The sequence below is a fragment of the Geotrypetes seraphini genome, chromosome 14, assembly GCF_902459505.1.
Source record: "Geotrypetes seraphini chromosome 14, aGeoSer1.1, whole genome shotgun sequence".
Taxonomy (NCBI): Eukaryota; Metazoa; Chordata; class Amphibia; order Gymnophiona; family Dermophiidae; genus Geotrypetes; species Geotrypetes seraphini.
Genome location: NC_047097.1, coordinates 12,053,238 through 12,070,897, shown reverse-complemented (window position 1 = coordinate 12,070,897; position 17,660 = coordinate 12,053,238). Strand labels below are relative to the sequence as shown.

General features: G+C 43.6%; 1 protein-coding gene across 5 annotated transcripts in view; it reads left to right on the top strand.

Moving 5' to 3' along the window:
• Positions 1-8,551, top strand: part of LOC117348179 (golgin subfamily A member 6-like protein 6) — a 101,111-nt gene extending 92,560 nt beyond the window's left edge. For all 5 annotated transcript variants that reach the window (XM_033919904.1, XM_033919902.1, XM_033919906.1 and 2 more), the window contains 2 exons: positions 6,734-6,794; positions 7,191-8,551. In XM_033919904.1, coding sequence (XP_033775795.1) covers positions 6,734-6,794; positions 7,191-7,714 — 585 coding nt within the window. In that variant the 3' untranslated portion in view covers positions 7,715-8,551. The remainder of the gene's footprint in view (positions 1-6,733; positions 6,795-7,190) is intronic.
• Positions 8,552-17,660: the final 9,109 nt, after the last annotated feature.

The window sequence follows — 17,660 nt, the reverse complement described above, 5'->3', positions numbered from 1 at the left end:
TAGAAGACTATTCCATGCATCAACCACCTGTCTGTAAAAAGTATTTCCTTAGATTACTCCTGAATCTTTTACCTCCTAACTTCATCCTATGCCCTCTCATTCTGGAGTTTCCTTTCAATTGAAAGAGATTTGCCGCATGCACATTTACACCATGTAGGTATTTAAACATCTCTCAAGATCAAAAAAGTAGTGACAGTAAAACCCCAAAATTGCAAAAATGTCACTCACCAGCAGTGGGCTACCTCTCTAAGAATCAACACTGAAATTCAAAAACAGGTGGAGAAAAAGCCTCAAAAACGTTTTTTTAGCATGCAGCAATCATTGATGATTCACAGCCGGCATTCTTTTTTTTATCATGGGCAAAAAACTCACACCCGCAGCGCAATGTAAAAAGATCTAAAAGGGGAAACCCCACTACTGTGCACAGTATTTTTAATTCTTTTTATATATTTACATTTTTTAATTCATTTTTATAGTACGTTTTTCTTTAAAAAAAACTTTTTAAACTTTTTATGTATAAATATATGAAATATAAAGTTCAAAATACAAAATACATAGCTCTGGCACCAGAGGATGTAACTGGAAAGGATCCACTGGTACTAAACTTCTTTTTTCAACGGCAAAATTAAGCCTCTCACAGTACACAGCCAAGTCCACGACAGAGCCAAAACCTCCAACAAGCACTCATTTCACCAACACATTGTTTCTTCAGGGATTCTCAAAAAAGCTTCCAACACCCACAAAATTCTCCTTAGATCTTAGAGAGGTAGCCCACTTCTGGTGAGTGACATTTTTGCAATTTTTTTGATTTAAACATCTCTATCATATCTCCCCTCTCCCACCTTTCATACAAAGTAGACATTTTGACATCTTTGTACACCTCATAACATAGACCATGAACATTTTAGTAGCATTCCTCTGAACTGACTCCATCCTGTTTATATCTTTTTGAAGGTGCGGTCTCCAGAATTGTACACAATATTCTAAATGAGGTCTCATCAGGGTCTTATACAGGGGCATCAATATCTCCTTTTTCTACAGGCCATTCCTCTCCCTATATACCCAAGCATCCTTCTAGCGTTCACCGTCACCTTTTAAACCTGTTTGGCCATCTTAAGATCATCACATACTATCATACTCAAGCCCCACTCTTCTTTTGTGAACAAAAGTTCTTCACCCCCTAAACTGTACTGTTTCCTCAGGTTTTCGCAGCCCAAACGCATGACCTTGCATTCCTTAGCATTAAATCTTAGCTACCCAATTTCAGACCATTCTTCAAGTTTCACTAGGTTCGTCCTCCTGTTATCCACACCATCAAGGAGGTCTACTCTGTTGCAGATTTTGGTATCTTCAAAGAGGCAAATCTTACCAGACAGCTCTTCAGCAATATCGCTTACAAAAATGTTAAAAAGAACAGGCCCAAGAACCGAATCTTGAGGCACACCACTGGTAACAACATCCCTTTCCTGCTTTATCGACCCCCATGATAAATATCAGCGGTAGAATACATTATTATAATGCAGTGTAGTAACTACTTCTCTTGACTGGAACTCTCTTGTAGTTACATATTCTTCAGAATCTGTCTGGGAAAAGACAGTTGTCTGGAAGATGTTCATAGTAATAGACTTTAGCTGTTTCAAGAACATAGCATATCCTTGGGTCATAGGTGAGCAGCAGATTATATGCCTTAACTCAGTGGTTCCCAACCCTGTCCTGGAGGACCACCAGGCCAGTCGGGTTTTCAGGATAGCCCTAATGAATATGCATGGAGCAGATCTGCCACCTCCATTATATGCAAATCTCTCTCATGCATATTCATTAGGGTTATCCCGAAAACCCGACTGGCCTGGTGGTCCTCCAGGACAAGGTTGGGAACCACTGCCTTAACTCTTTAATTTTTCCAGTAATTCATTTTAAATCTGAGAAATGATGACACTATTCGGTATTCAGTCTTTTGATTTAGAAATAGTAATCTCCCTAAATGTGGGCTTGATGGAAAATGTTGGTTGTTTTAGTATTACTACAGATGTAGTTTATTTCTTTTTTTTCATGTTTTGCATTGAAAATTCTATTCCTATACTTTGTGTAATGTATAATTTTGGAAAATTACAATAAAAAAGAATAATAAAAAAAAGAATATAAGGTAAAATAGATATTTTAATTCCACATGGCTTATCAAGCAGCAAAACTTTGGAAAACTTTACTGGCTAATATTAACCAGCAATCTATTTATTTATTTATTTAGATTTTTATCCCGTCCTCCCAGTAGTTCAGAACGGTCTACAAGTGAACATACACAATGGAGAGTAATTAGACATATAAGAAGTACAATAGGTTTAAGTGTTTGGACATACGAGATTTACATACATAATTTAAATACAGGGAGTATACAGCAAATTAAGAGCAGAGTTTAAGAATAAGTAGTTTAGTTTAAGTATAAGTTATTTGAGTTTAGATACAATTTGTCAGAGTATAGACTAAGAGAGGACTATACTGAAATTTAGGGAGAAGATAGACAGGGGAGAGAGGAGAGAGGTGGGCTTAAGGGGGGGAGTAGACTGAGTGTGATCTTTAGTTGAAGAGGAGGGTCTTTACCATTTTACGGAATGTTAATAATGAGTTCTGTTGTCTGAGTTGAAAGGGGAGTTGGTTCCAGAGATGTGGAATGAAGTGGCTGTAGGATCGTTTGCGGGCAGTTTCTGAGAGGAGGGACCTTCCGGGGGGGGGGGGGGGGTGCATAGGCGTATCTCTGATTTTGAGCGGAGGGTGCGAGTGGGGGTGTAGATGGGAAGCTTGGATTTTATGTAGGAGGGGGTGGTGGAGTAAATTCTCTTGTGGGCTATTGCCAGGGCCTTGAAAGCACAGCGTTGGCTAATTGGGAGCCAGTGTTCAGCACGGAGTGCTGGGGAGATGGGATCATGGTAGTTGAGGTTGTGTAGGAGGCGGATAGCTGCATTTTGGACCTGTTGGAGGCGTTTGAGATTATTTTTGGTTAGTCCATTAAATAGGGAGTTACAGTAATCCATTCTGGAGAGGACATATGCGTAGAGGAGTTGGGCGAGGTCAGGTATGAAGATGTAGGGTTTGATCCTTTTCAGTTGGCGAAGGTAGTAGAAGGAGGTGGAGATTACTTGGGATATGTGGGCAGATAGGGATAGGTGTCCGTCTAGGGTTATTCCTAGGCTGCGAACCTGATCTGTTGCCGTTAGTAGAGTGGAGTCCCATGCTAGTGTAGGACGTGTGTATTTGGTGCTTTTTTTTCTAATCCATAAGAGTTCGGTTTTAGAGGCGTTCAGTTGAAGTTTGTTTTTTGACATCCAAGTTTTCATGTCTGAGAGGCAGTGTTGGAGGTTAGCAATTTGGGACGACCGGTTCTCGCCTAGTGGGAGGAGCAGCTGGATGTCATCTGCATAAGAGTGGATTTTAATGCTATATTTCTGTGCTATATCAATGACAGGCCTGATGTAGAGGTTGAATAGAAGGGGGGATAGAAGGGCGCCTTGAGGAACACCATATTTGATAGGCTTGGGGTTAGATTTGTGTGTCCCTAGTAGGACAGTCTGTGTCCTTTGATTTTCGGAAGCCGGACTGGGCTGGGGATAGAGCAGCTTGTTCTTCAATGAAAGGGTGTAGTCGGTGGAGCACAATTCGTTCAAGGAGTTTGGAGACGAATGGGAGGTTGGAGACTGGGTGATAGTTGCCAGGTTCGTTAGGATCAAGGGTGGGTTTTTTGAGAGTGGGCTTGATAATAGCTGACTTCCAGCTGAGGGGAACAGTCCCAGTGGTTAGAGAGGTGTTAATGATGGAGAGGATGGATTCTGCCATGGCGTCTTCTGTGGACAGCAGGAGACTGGATGGGCAGGGATCGAGGATGGTGTTGGAGGGTTTGAGTTCTCTCAGAGTTTCGAGAACCTCGGCATGAGTGGCCATATGAAATTGGGAGAGAGCGGCGGAGGATGGGGTATTTGGAATCGGGTGGGGCTGAGTAGGAGTGGGTGTGGTGCTGGTGTCAAGATTATCTCGGATGGTTTGTACTTTGGATTGGAAGAAGTCCGAGAGAGTCTCGCTATCAAGTTCTGTTTGGTTGTTGTGACTTTTTCTTTGGGCGTTGGTGAAGAGTTGGTTTGTGAGGGTGAACAGTTGTTTGGATCTAGAAGGGGCTAGTTGTAGGAGGCGAGAGTAGTAGGTCTTTTTCGCTTCTAGAATGGCAGCTTTGTAAGTGATGGATATGTTATTCCAATGTGCTTTGGTTTCAGAGCACAGGTGTTTGATCCAGATCCTTTCTGCTTTTCTCAGCGATCGTTTTATGGAGCGGAGGTCACTAGTGTACCAGGGAGCAGGTGCTTTGTTGGTGATTATTTGGGTTGTTTTTGTCTGGGCAAGGCTATTATAGAGGGATTGGATGTTGGAGTGCCATGTGGAGGCTGCCAGGTCAATGGAGTGGGGATGTTGGGTGCAGGTTTCATTTAGGGTGCGAATACCCGCGGCCATGGCTGGAGGGCTGACTGAATTAGGGAGTTGACATAGGGTGGGAGGGGTAGGATCTTTACGCGGGGCTAGGGTAGTTTCGAGTGGGAGTTTGAATTCAATGATGTGATGGTCTGACCATGGGACAGGTGTGGTGGTATAAGTTTGTTGGGGCTCTGCAGTTGGGTCTCTGAGGGTGAAGAGCAAGTCTAAGGTGTTGCCTGCTGAGTGCGTGGGGGTGGTTATAGCTTGGTGGAATCCCAAGTCGGTGAGGGAGGAGAGGAAGTTGTCAATTTGTCCTGAAGTGTTGGGGTAGTCTGGGAAATTGAAATCTCCCAGGATTGTTACGTGTTTATGTGAGATGGATAGTTCAGTGATGAATTCGAGGAGGGTCTCTAGGGTATCTGCTGGGGAGCTGGGAGTTCTGTAGAGGAGTTTGAGGGCGATTTTGTGTTTGTGGCCTATGGTGAACGCATTTGCTTCTAGGGAGGGAATATTAATGGAGTTTATCAGTTTTGGTGTGGCGGAGGTCTTGACAATGGTAGTCACTCCACCTCCTTTCCCAGAGGTACGTGAGCAGGCTAGGGCCTGGTAGCCTGGAGGACATAGTTCGCCTAGTGTTATCCCATCATTGTGTTGGAGCCAGGTTTCAGTGATCATGAGGGCGTCCCAAGTCTTGTCACAGATGAGGTCATGTAGGAGAAAGGATTTGTTGTTAACTGATCTTGCATTGATGAGTGCCAGTTTGAGTGTATTGCGGGAAGGGGCTTGTGGGGAGGGAAGAATGGGGATGAGGTTGGCAAGGTTTCTGGTACGGCTTTTTTTGGGTTGGGGGGAGAGATCACCGTATCTGCCTTGGCCTGTAATAATTGGGATGGTGAAGTATAGTGTTGTAAGGAGTGTAGGGGAAGTGGTGGGGGTGGACGGGAGGGTGGTTTGAAAAGTGGTGGGAGGGGGGGCGGGGAAGGTGGTGGCCTGAAGAGTTGGGGGCATGGCAGGATGGGGGTTTGAGGCGTTGGGTCGGAGGGAATTCAGGAGAGTCTCACTATCAAGTCCCTGCTAAGTCCTGCTGTTGTAGCTACGGTCCGATGGAGGGTCAATTTTGACGGAGCTAAGCCAGGAGTTTGGAGCCAAATTGTTATTATTGAGACAACTGGAGGAGCAACTAGAGAAAGAAAAAGCTAGGAAACAAAAAGAAGAAATGGATCAGAGAACAAACAAGCTGAGTTGATGAAGACTGAATAACTAAACTGCTGCTAGTTATAATAAGCTGTATCTGCAGTTATATTAGTTAAAGAGCATGCAGCTTGTACGAGATATACATGTATGCTAAACAGTTATACATGAATTATATATGCAGGTTAGGCATGCAGAAGTATGAGCCAGAGTGCTTTGTGCTCTGCTGAGGAGCTTGCAAAAAGAAAAAAAAAAGAAAAGAAGAAGCTCTGTGGGGGAGTCAGGTCAGAGGACTCTGGAAACACTGCTAGCTGCAGGTTTCAGCCAGGGAGTCCTTCCCCTGAATAGAACCGCTTGGGGATCCCGCTGGACTGAGGGGGGGGGGGGCGGAGCAGGGCTCCCACGCTCCTCTCCTCTTCTGTGTCGGTGGTGCAGGAGAAAAGGCTGCACTTCGGTGGGGAGTACTTTTTAAGGCTCCCGAGGGCTCGCGCTGGACTGAGGGGGGGGGGGGGGCGGAGCAGGGCTCCCATGCTCCTCTCCTCTTCTGTGTCGGTGGTGCAGGAGAAAAGGCTGCACTTCGGTGGGGAGTACTTTTTAAGGCTCCCGAGGGCTCGCGCTGGACTGAGGGGGGGGGGGAGTGGAGCAGGGCTCCCACGCTCCTCTCCTCTTCTGTGTCGGTGGTGCAGGAGAAAAGGCTGCACTTTGGTGGGGAGTACTTTTTAAGGCTCCCGAGGGCTCGCGCTGGACTGAGGGGGGGGGGGGGTGGAGCAGGGCTCCCACGCTCCTCTCCTCTTCTGTGTCGGTGGTGCAGGAGAAAAGCTAATTTTAAGATTAAGATTCATTTTAAGATTTTCAAAAAATACCTACAGACCTGCCTATTTCAAGAATTTGTTATTAATAAGTCCTAAATATTGTAATACTATTTCATAATTTGTATCTTCATAATTATTTGTGTAAACTGCTGGCAGCATATCAAGAAAAATTGTAATGTATTATCTAGGCGTCTTTTTCCACACGCAAAGTGTGTAATGGGAGGGGGTTATTAGAGCAATTTTCCCTTTTTAAACAGAGCCTATTGATTTATTTTCAGATTTCTTCAATGACTTCTGAAATTAAGATGTTACGAGAGAAAAATGAGAACCTGATGAAAGGTAATGTTTATTCCTAAAGAAAAATGTCTCATAGTCTTAATAAAAATGTTCAGATCATTATTTAAAAATAGTGTATTTCAATTCTGCAAGCAGTCATTGATGCAAAAGGGACAATAAATGATATTAAGAACTAAGGGTAAGCAAATTTTAGAACAGGGCCATTTTATTATTTCCTTTATTGCTATGGTTTGTTGAATGATTGTACTATTCTGTGATGCATAATGGTTTAATTTGAAACACATTAAAAATAAAATAACAGTGTTTTGTCTGATTACGCCTATTTTCCACAAATGGTACACATCTTAGACAACTTCTGCCATAGGGTATGCAAACTTATGTATGTAAATTTATTTATAACACTCAGTCCTTAAAATATTTATTTTTTTTGTTTGACAGCAAAACTGAGGTTCCAGCAACAGATCCAACACATTCAGAGCCTCTCTCAGCCAGGACGAAGGACTGTGGCTGACCCGTCTGTTCCTAAACTTTGCAGCGGCTCCGATACAGAATCTGGCCAGACCTGCCAGAATTATGAAACTGACTCTTCTTCCGGTGGATGCAAAGACCCATCCCTTCCTACTGGGGAGAGTCTATACCTAGCAAAGCAAGTGCCAGTTTCAGAGACGGAGGCCTCTCAACATGCTCTCCCTTCATCTGAGGGATCAGAGACTGTGTCGGAAATACCAACTCCAGGAAGCTCCAGATCTACAACTCCTCCATACATGAGAGCTCTGTCACCTTTGTTAAGACTGAACCTCCCTACTTTACCAGGGAAGTCATGGAAAAAGACATCTCCTGACATATCTCCGCTAAGTCCCAGGAGCCAAGCGGGAAGTGATGGATCCTGGGAAACTCAGACCTCCCTCACTCCCAAAAGCTCAGTGCTACTATCACCGAGACCTTTCCAGCCACATAAATAGGAATCTGCTTTTAAATATGGAGAAAAGCCAGAACCTAAAGGCAACCTAAGTATTCCGATGTATTGGCTAGTCATAGATTTGATATTGCAGTTTCTTGATCACCTCCTCCTTCAGTATCTTCTGTAACACATATGTGTTATCAAAGATTCCATGTGGTAGCTGTGAAGAGGATCTATAGTAGTGTCTCACAAACTTTCTGGCCAGCGGCACACTAAATTCAGTGCCTCAGCCAGAAGGCACCTGGAAGTGCGCGGAGGCCCATCTGGCCGCGACCCGCTTCGGTGGAGGGATCCAGGAGGTGCGGGGAGAGGAGGAGAGATGCTGGCCAGGAGGAGAGTCATCTGCACCGGCTGATTTCCTACAGGATGTGCCTCTCTCGGCGAGAGGCACGTCCTGTAGGCAGTTAGCCGGCGTGGACAACGCTCCTCCTCACCCATGTGTTGTTGCACACCTGAAGTCGCAGGAGGCACACTGGTGTGCCACAGCACACAGTTAGCGACACACTGATATATAGCATAGGATCACCTTCCCTGGGAGTGGTTATTGAAAACTTCTGTTTCTGTTAATGCCATTGAATGGCCACTATTCAAATGATCATATTTTTACCAATCATTTTGAAAAAAAATTAGAAAAATATATACAGATGTGCTCATAAGTTTACATACTCCCTGGCAGAAGTTGTCTAAGATGTGAAACATTTGTGGAAAATATGCGTGATCAGACAAAACACTGTTATTTTATTTTTAATGTGCTTCAAATGAAATCATTATGCATCACAGAATAGTACAATCATTCAACAAACCATAGCAATAAAGGAAATAATAAAATGGCTCTGTTCAAAAATTTGCTTACTCTTAGTTCTTAATATCGTTTATTGCCCCTTTTTGCATCAATGACTGCTTGCAGTCATTGATGCAAAATTGAATCAGGTTGGGCAGACTGGATGGACCATTTGGGTCTTTATCTGCCGTCATCTACTATGTTACTCTGTTCTGTGATTGAGGCCCTTTGTTTTCTCATGTGGTACAGCTGTCCATTCTACTTGGCAAAAGACCTCCAGATCCTGTACATTCTTTGGTTGTCCAGCATAAACAGCATGTTTGAGTTCTTCCCAAAGTGTCTCAATGATGTTGAGGTCAGGAGACCGTGAAGGCCACTCCAGAACCTTCATTTTTTTGCTGCTGCAGCCATTGAAGGGTTGACTTGGCCTTATGTTTAGGATTACTTTTCCTTCTAAGCTGAGTGGGTAACCTCCAACTGCATTACTACCGATAGGGGATGATGCTTCAATATTGAAATAGCACCCATTATTGGCAGGACTGTAGATGGAGGACACCAAGTGTTCCCCATGTGCAACTTCTTGGCTGATGAATACCAATTCTCCTCCAATATTTTCAGATAAAATGCTGCATTTATCTTGTCATCAATTATGACCAAATTCCCTATGCCACTGTAGCTCACACCCCCCCTAAAACAGCAGAGATCTACGTCCATGCTTCACGGTAGGGATGGTGTGATTCTCTTCATAGGCCTTGTTGACTTCTCTCCAAACATTGCATTTATGATTGTGACCATAAAGTTCAATTTTGGTCTCATCACTCCAAAATTTTGTTCCAGAATTTTGAAGCTTCTCTAGTGCCGTTTGGTGTATTGTAAGTGGGGTGTTTTGAGGCAGCTCATTATTGTTCAAGGACATATCTCTTTACTGTGCATGCTGAAACAGCCACACCACTTTATTTCAGAGAAGCCTGTATTTCAGTAGAGGTTGCTTGTGGGATGTTCTTTGCATCCCTACAAAGTTTCCTGGCAGTTATATCTGAAATCTTTCTTGGTCTATCTGACCGTGGCTTGATATTAATAGAAGCGATACAACAAAGAACTTAATATTAAATGGTTGTTCTATAGATCAATATATATATATATATATATGTCAAAAAACACATACTTAGACTGGTAGGTAGACCTTAAATTAAATTCTTCTAGTAGTTTAAAGTTTTAAATTTCAACTGTGATGTGAGGCTACAAAAAAAGAGGTGTTGTGAAGAAAGTTATCCCTGATGCAGCGGGTTGTAAGTCAGTCCCACGAAACGTAGGCCTCGTTGGACGATTACAATCAATTTCAGCAACGGCTACTGTTTAAAAGAGAACATATTCGAGTGGATTAAAGCTAAGTATATGATAATATGGATTTGATTTTCTCAATCACTAACATGAATTGTGATTAGATGAACTGATATTATGAATTGAGATGATTTGAAGGAGTTTGCATATCTTTAAGTATATATCAAAAGCACATACAAAGCACTCTATGAACTAAGTTATTGAATGAACTGAAGCATCGTGAGCATTTTATGGAATGAATTAAGTTATTGAATGAACTGAAGCATTGGGAGCATTTTATGAAATGAACAAAGATGAACTGTGATTAATGAACTGAGAGAAATTGAGAGCAGATGAGCTGAGACGAATAGAAGTTTTGAATATATTTTTAATAGTATGTTAAAGTACAAAAAAAGCACTTTCAAGCACTGATGCACTTTTATAATTAAGCACTTTATAGTCTTTATAGGTTAGTAGTGTAGAGCATTCTGATGGTTCCGAGTATTAGATTGGTAGGTGGTTATTTATAAGGAAAATATGAATTAGATATTAAATTAAAAATTTTTTTAGAATATGTTTTTAAAATTTTGGATGAAATAAATAGTCAATAAGATAAATTTAAAATTGAAGGAGATAAAAGAAGGAATATAGTAATTTAAATCTAGTAATTAAATTAAAGTAAGTTATCTGGTAGGGAGGTGGGCCTCAAGCCTATGATGTTAGAAGGAGTGTAAAAGAGGATGGTTTCTTCTTTTTGAAGAAGTCCCAAATAAATGGGAAAAATTGGCTCCATGTTCTGAGGTTTGCCCCCACAGTTGAAATTTAAAACTTTAAACTACTAGAGGAATTTAATTTAAGGTCTACCTATCAGTCTACGTAATTAATGGTTTTTGAGATATATATATATTGGTATTAATAGAACCCATAACTTTCCACTTCTTGATCAGAATTTGATCAGTACCGAGTGATATTTTCATATAGTTGACTTATCTTTTTATATCCTTCTCCTGATTTATATAAAATTGAACTATTTGTGCTTGCGGATACTTTGATAGTTCTTTTGCTTTCCCCATGCTCCAGTAACCAGGAAAGTCAGTGCAGCCCTGGATGACATGCACAAAGCTAAGAAACTCATTGACTAATTTATACACAGACACTAATTATAATCAAACAACTTGAGTGTACATTATCAGACCAAACGTTCAAAGGTATGTACATTTTTGATCAGGGCAATCTGTGAGTTCAGTTAGCATTATGATTGCTAAAAGACACAATTCTGTGACGACAGATAACTTCATCTGATCAATATTCCTAAAGTAAAGAATGGTGCTTTGCTGGATCACTGAGGCAAAAGCCTGGCTCTTCACCCAAGCCTTTAATACATAGGATGATTGACTATACGCTCATTCTGCACCAGAACTAGCTTGCTACCCACACTGAAACTAAATCAGTTCCTCATATCTTGTTTAACTGTATAAACAACTTGCCTTTGAGTTTAGCCATCCTTTTATCCCAATGGACTCTATTCTACCTATCTTATCCCCATGTAATATCAGCACTTGGCCCTTCAGTTATATGGGGTCCCTGACTAGCATAGCCCATCTACTGCAGTTTCATATCTCTTTGAGAGAGGAAGGACAAGGCTTTTTACCGAATTCAGAGCTTTATACTTCCCTCCCAAACAGAGGTGTAGACAGTAGTGCTGCCCGATTCATGATTCGAATCGATTCACCGATTCATTTTGGGTGAATCGATTCGAATCGATTTACTCCGCCCAAAAATCGGCCTCCGATTCATTGACTGACCCTCCCCACTCGCCCCTAAAGCAGGAGCGGCAGCGCTGCCTCTTGCTGGCCTGCCGCTCCTGCTTTAGAGGGCTAGTGGGGTGGGTCAGTCGAGAAGTGGCTTACCCGCTGGCCTCCCATTGCTGTGCTCTCCGTCTTCCCCACTGGCCTCCCGAATCAATCTTCTTAACTTCAGCAGCCTGCAATAAAATCGCTGGCGCTAGCGATCTTTGCAAGCTGCTGAACGGCTTCGGACGTCAGAGAAGGGGAGGGACCGCGGCAGAGAGAAGATGCTCCGAAGCCATTCAACAGCTTGCAAAGATCGCTAGCGCCAGCGATCTTATTGCAGGCTGCTGAAGTTAAGAAGATTGATTCGGGAGGCCAGTGGGGAAGACGCAAGGAGGAGGTGTAGTCCTTTGGGGGGGGTGCAGCCTTCTGGGGGGGTGTGGCCTTCCGGGAGAGGGAGGGCACAGGCCTTCAGAGGAGATAGGCAGGCAGGCCTTCAGGGGAGATACAGGCCTTCAAAGGGGGGGGGGATGCAGGCAGGCCTTTGGGGGGGATGCAGGCCATCAAAGGGGGGGCAGGCAGGCCTTAGGGGGGTTGCAGGCCTTCAAAGGGGGGGACAGGCAGGCAGGCAGACCTTCAGGGGGGGGCTGCAGACCTTCAAAGGGGGGGGGACAGGCAGGCAGGCCTTCAAGGGGGCTGCAGGCCTTCAAAGGGGGGACAGGCAGGCAGGCCTTCAGGGGGTTATGCAGGCCTTCAAAGGGGGGACAGGCCTTTGGGGGGATGCAGGCCTTCAAAGGGGGGGGGGACGACAGGCAGGCAGGCCTTCGGGGGGATGCAGGCCTTCAAAGGGGGGGGGGACAGGCCTTTAGGGGGGACAGGCAGGCAGGCAGGTCTTCGGGGGTAATGTAGGTCTTCGAGGGGGGGACAGACCAGGGAAGGGGGGCCCTGGTGTAGAAGTACACTGAGGGAGGGAGGGAAGGGGGTTCAAAGAGATGTGCATATGCCAGACTTTGGGGGGGGGGGAAGAAATAATGGGTCTGAAAATAGAGGAGATGAAGAGAGATGATGGACAATGGGATTTAGGGAGGGAAAGAACAGAAAGGGAGAGAAGTTGGACACAAGGGATGGTGTGGAGGGGTGATAGAGATACTGGATAGGAGGGTAGTTGGGAAACGAAAGGGAGAGATGGTGGACCCTGGGGTGGTGGGGAAGGAGAGAGAGATGCTGGATGAAAGGGTAGTTAAGAAAAAATGGATCTGTGGATGGAGATGAAAAAAAAGAAAGATGCCAGACCTCCGGGGGAGGGAAGGGAAACGGAAGGGGAGGACAGAGATGGAGAATGGATGGTTAGAATGGAGAAAGAAGAAAGAAGGAGACCCTGGCAAGCAATTAAACAGAAGACAATCAGAGCCTGGGACCAACAAGATTTGAATGACCAGACAATAAAAGGTAGAAAAACTAATTATATTTTCCCTTTTGTAATTACAATATGTCAGATTTGAAACGTGTATCCTGCCAGAGCTGGTGTTAGACCGCAAATGTGAGCTAGGATTTAAGAGAGAGAGGAAAAGTCTTTTTTGTTTGTTTATTTTGTTTACACCACAGCGCCAGTGTGGTTAGGACAGTGGTTCCCAAACCTGTCCTGGGGGACCCCCAGCCAGTCAGGTTTTCAAGAAATCCATAATGAATATGCATGAGAGAGATTTGCATACCTGTCACTTCCATTATATGCAAATCTCTCTCATGCATATTCATTAGGGATATCTTGAAAACCTGACTGACTGGGGGTCCCCCAGGACAGGTTTGGGAACCACTGGGTTAGGAGAAGGCAAAGGGGTTGAAGAGGCTATAAAAGGGGTGAAAAGGCTATAAAATAAACCTCTGTTGTACTAATCACCTTTGTTTTACTTCAAGCACTAATTTCAACACAAGGCTGATGTGGTTAAGTGAACACTCAGACCCACAGCTGAGGTCCGGTGAAACAAGTTCACGGGGCAGCTGTTAAGGAGACCATCATAGTTGTTCACAGTCTCCTCCACCAAACAAAGACTAAATAACAAAAAATAAAACTTAAATAGAAATAAAATAATAAATTTCACAACAACTTAACTTTGAATGGTGTAGATGGTACACATAACTGCTCCGGGCTCCTCCGTTTATTCACAATACCGACCCCCCAACCTAGGTTTCACCCGCTGGCTTCTTCAGGAGGGGTACTACAATTACAAGATGACTCAAATCAACACTGCACCACACAGCTTACTAATTAAATAAACACTACATTTTGAAATACTCAATGTACACACTCTCTCTGCAACTTACCGGCACAAACACTCCATACTGCTCACACCCGCACTGCTGACAAGAGGAACTTCCCAGCAGGCCACGCTTTAAATACACTCCCCTTTTGCTACCTATTACATCATCACTCCTGACATCATGAATGAAATCAAAATCTAAGTGGATTCCTCCAGGAGCGCCTGATGTCTCTGTAGCAGCCTTTGAGAGAGCAGTATTGAGGGACGTTGATCTTGCTGAAAAATCACAATTAAAATGTGGTTCTAATTTATCTTTGCAGCAGTTCAGCATGCTACGGTCATTACAGCAGGATCCTACTATCATTATCCAACGCGCCGATAAAGGCGGTGGGATAGTGATACAGGACCATGACCAATACTGTATGGAAGCTTTAAGGCAATTTTTAGATGTAAGCTTCTATAGGGAAGTCGATATTGATCCCACTAAGGATATCAAGAATGCAATTGATATCATATTAAATACAGCACGTCAAGCTGAGGTTATCACAGTTAAAGAGTTTAAATGTTTGAATGTGGGATTCCCTGAAATCCCATATATATACTTCATCCCCAAAATCCATAAGTCTCTCACGTGCCCTCCGGGCCGTCCGATTGTGGCTGGAATTGGTTCAGTGCTGGAACCTCTGTCTGAATACGAAGATAAACATGTCTACACTTCTAGATGGTTTAGTAAAGTTGGTCTATGGAGAAGGTATATAGACGATATCTTCTTTTTGTGGAATGGGGAGTGTGACGAATTGGGGGAATTCCTAAATGAGTTGAATCAGGCAGATCCCAACATAACTCTTACTCATGAAGTAAGTAGTGATAAGGTATCCTTTTTGGATATCCAAGTAGTAAAATCTCAGATCAACTCTCAAGTGTGTTATGATACTACCCTTTATAGGAAACCGTCCGATCGGAACACTCTCCTACACTATCATAGTTATCATCCAAAACTCCTTAGGGATAGTATCCCGGTGGGACAATTTTTAAGGTTGCGGAGGATCTGTTCTGACGAGTGGGATTTTCAGCAGCAGGCCACGCTTTTATACACAAAATTTATGGAGAGAGGTTATCCTCCCCGGGTAGTTAAACGGGCATGGAAGAGAGCCCGTAACTGTCAGCGGGAGTGGCTATTTCATCCCCAACAAAGGGAGAATAGTGGGGCCGTGGTATGTGTATTGCCTTATTCCAATCGAAGTCATCAAATTAGAAAAATCATTTTGAAACACTGGCCAGTGCTGCAGGTACATGAGAGCTTGAATGACAGCCCTTTATTTGCCCATACCAGGGGCTGGAATTTAGGTCAGATTTTGAAACATCGTGACCCTGTCCAACAGAATAGAGAGGGTCCTCACGTACGTTGTCATCAGTGTGTGTATTGCCCTCATGTCCTCAACACTGACCAAGTGGTAATTCCTCAAACAGGGGGCAAGAAATTCTATTTAAGAACAGGCACCAATTGTTTGTCATCTGCAGTAATATATTGCATTATTTGCCCTTGTAGGCTATATTATATAGGACATACCCGGCGTGCTATTAAAATCCGCATTGCCGAACACTTGAGCAATATAAGATGCAAATGTGTAACTGCCCCCCTGGTGAGCCATTGGATTGAGCAACAGCACTCTATTGAGGAATTACAATACACTGTTCTTATGTGTGCTTATAAAGAATCTGGAAACATTACTCAACATCTTCTTTATTTGGAGCAGAAGTTTATATTCCAATGGCATACCCTGGCCCCTGCAGGATTAAACAATGATATTGAATGGTTTCAATTATAATCATTCATGATGTCAGGAGTGATGATGTAATAGATAGCAAAAGGGGAGTGTATTTAAAGCGTGGCCTGCTGGGAAGTTCCTCTTGTCAGCAGTGCGTGTGTGAGCAGTATGGAGTGTTTGTGCCGGTAAGTTGCAGAGAGAGTGTGTACATTGAGTATTTCAAAATGTAGTGTTTATTTAGTTAGTAAGCTGTGTGGTGCAGTGTTGATTTGAGTCATCTTGTAATTGTAGTACCCCTCCTGAAGAAGCCAGCGGGTGAAACCTAGGTTGGGGGGTCGGTATTGTGAATAAATGGAGGAGCCCGGAGCAGTTATGTGTACCATCTACACCATTCAAAGTTAAGTTGTTGTGAAATTTATGATTTTATTTCTATTTAAGTTTTATTTTCTGTTATTTAGTCTTTGTTTGGTGGAGGAGACTGTGAACAACTATGATGGTCTCCTTAACAGCTGCCCCGTGAACTTGTTTCACCGGACCTCAGCTGTGGGTCTGAGTGTTCACTTAACCACATCAGCTTTGTGTTGAAATTAGTGCTTGAAGTAAAACAAAGGTGATTAGTACAACAGTGATTTATAAGTATCACCTTGGATAAATATATTCCCTTGCTGTTTTTTGATTATAAAATAAACCCACCAGGGTGTTTGAAAAAAAACAAACACCCAATTGGGCAGGAAAATCGAATCGAATTGAAAAAACAATTCAGTAGGCTGAATCGAATCGAATCGAATTTTTTTTTCCTGATTCGGGCAGCACTAGTAGGCATAATTCATTTTTTGGGAGGGATAAGCATTTCATTTCTCCCCACCCACCCCACTGCTCTATTACTGCCACAAAATTATGCTTTTGCAGGGGGGTATGCTCAAGCCCCCGCTTGCCAGAGATTCTATGCCAGAACCCACACCCATGTTGCAGAAACAATGAGAAAGTTGACAGAATGTTCCAGTCTTTGATGCCGGCACTTCCACACATGCTCAGTTCAAATGCATGAACTGAGCATGTGCAGAAGTGCTGGCATCGGTGACTGGAACACCTTGCTGGCTTCCTGATGCTCAGGCAGCACAGGCAGGGGCTCAAACTGCTTATCATCTTTGGATGGCAGGGCTTGAGCATCCCCACCAGCCATGAATCAGGTGCTGCAATTTTTGAAGAGGGCCTAATTCGCGAGACTGCTTCAATTCTTGCAAATTGCCACAGGAACATTTTTTCAGTAAGACTGCACAGGCAGAAGTGTAAGAGGATCGCTCCTGCCCTGATTCATCCCACTGGACCACCAGGAGGAGGCTTATACTTCTTCTCCAAGGGAGGGATGGAGGGAAGAAGGAAGGGGACGTGTGGTGATTCTACAGCAGGAAGGGAGTGATTGTGCATTGATTCTAAATCAAGGAGGGAAGAAAGGAAGGGGCAGCTGACAGCTGGGACAGAATCCGACACCTCACCTCAGGGAGGATGGGAACACTCCCGTCCCGGTTTAGTTCACCATACCACTGGACCACCAGGATTTAAGGTGGACCTGGGGAGAGACCAGCACTAGGTTCATTAGGGGCGGGTGGGTGTACAGCTGGGCGGCACTTGAATATAAACCAAGGGTTTATATTCAAGTCAACATTTTTCCCCTAGAAAAGGGGAGACAAATGTTATCTCAGTTTATATTCGAGTATATACGGTACTAAAGAATACTAAACTCTTAACACACAGCACGTGAGAACAGGTTACTGCACAAACACATTACAGCATTGTGCAGTATTTTCTGGATTACTGTGCACTAATAATTTTCAAATTATATTTTTGGGAGGCGGCGTGGCATGAGTGGGGAATGGGCATGTTTGCATCAACCAGCTAGCGCTTTATGATTAGACTGAGTTAACTGGTTAATGCAACCATAACACAGGAACATTTATCTCCGGGTTCTACAATCCGGTGCTGAATGTTGCATGCCCCGCTTAGGTCGTATTTCTGAGAAGTGCGCGCA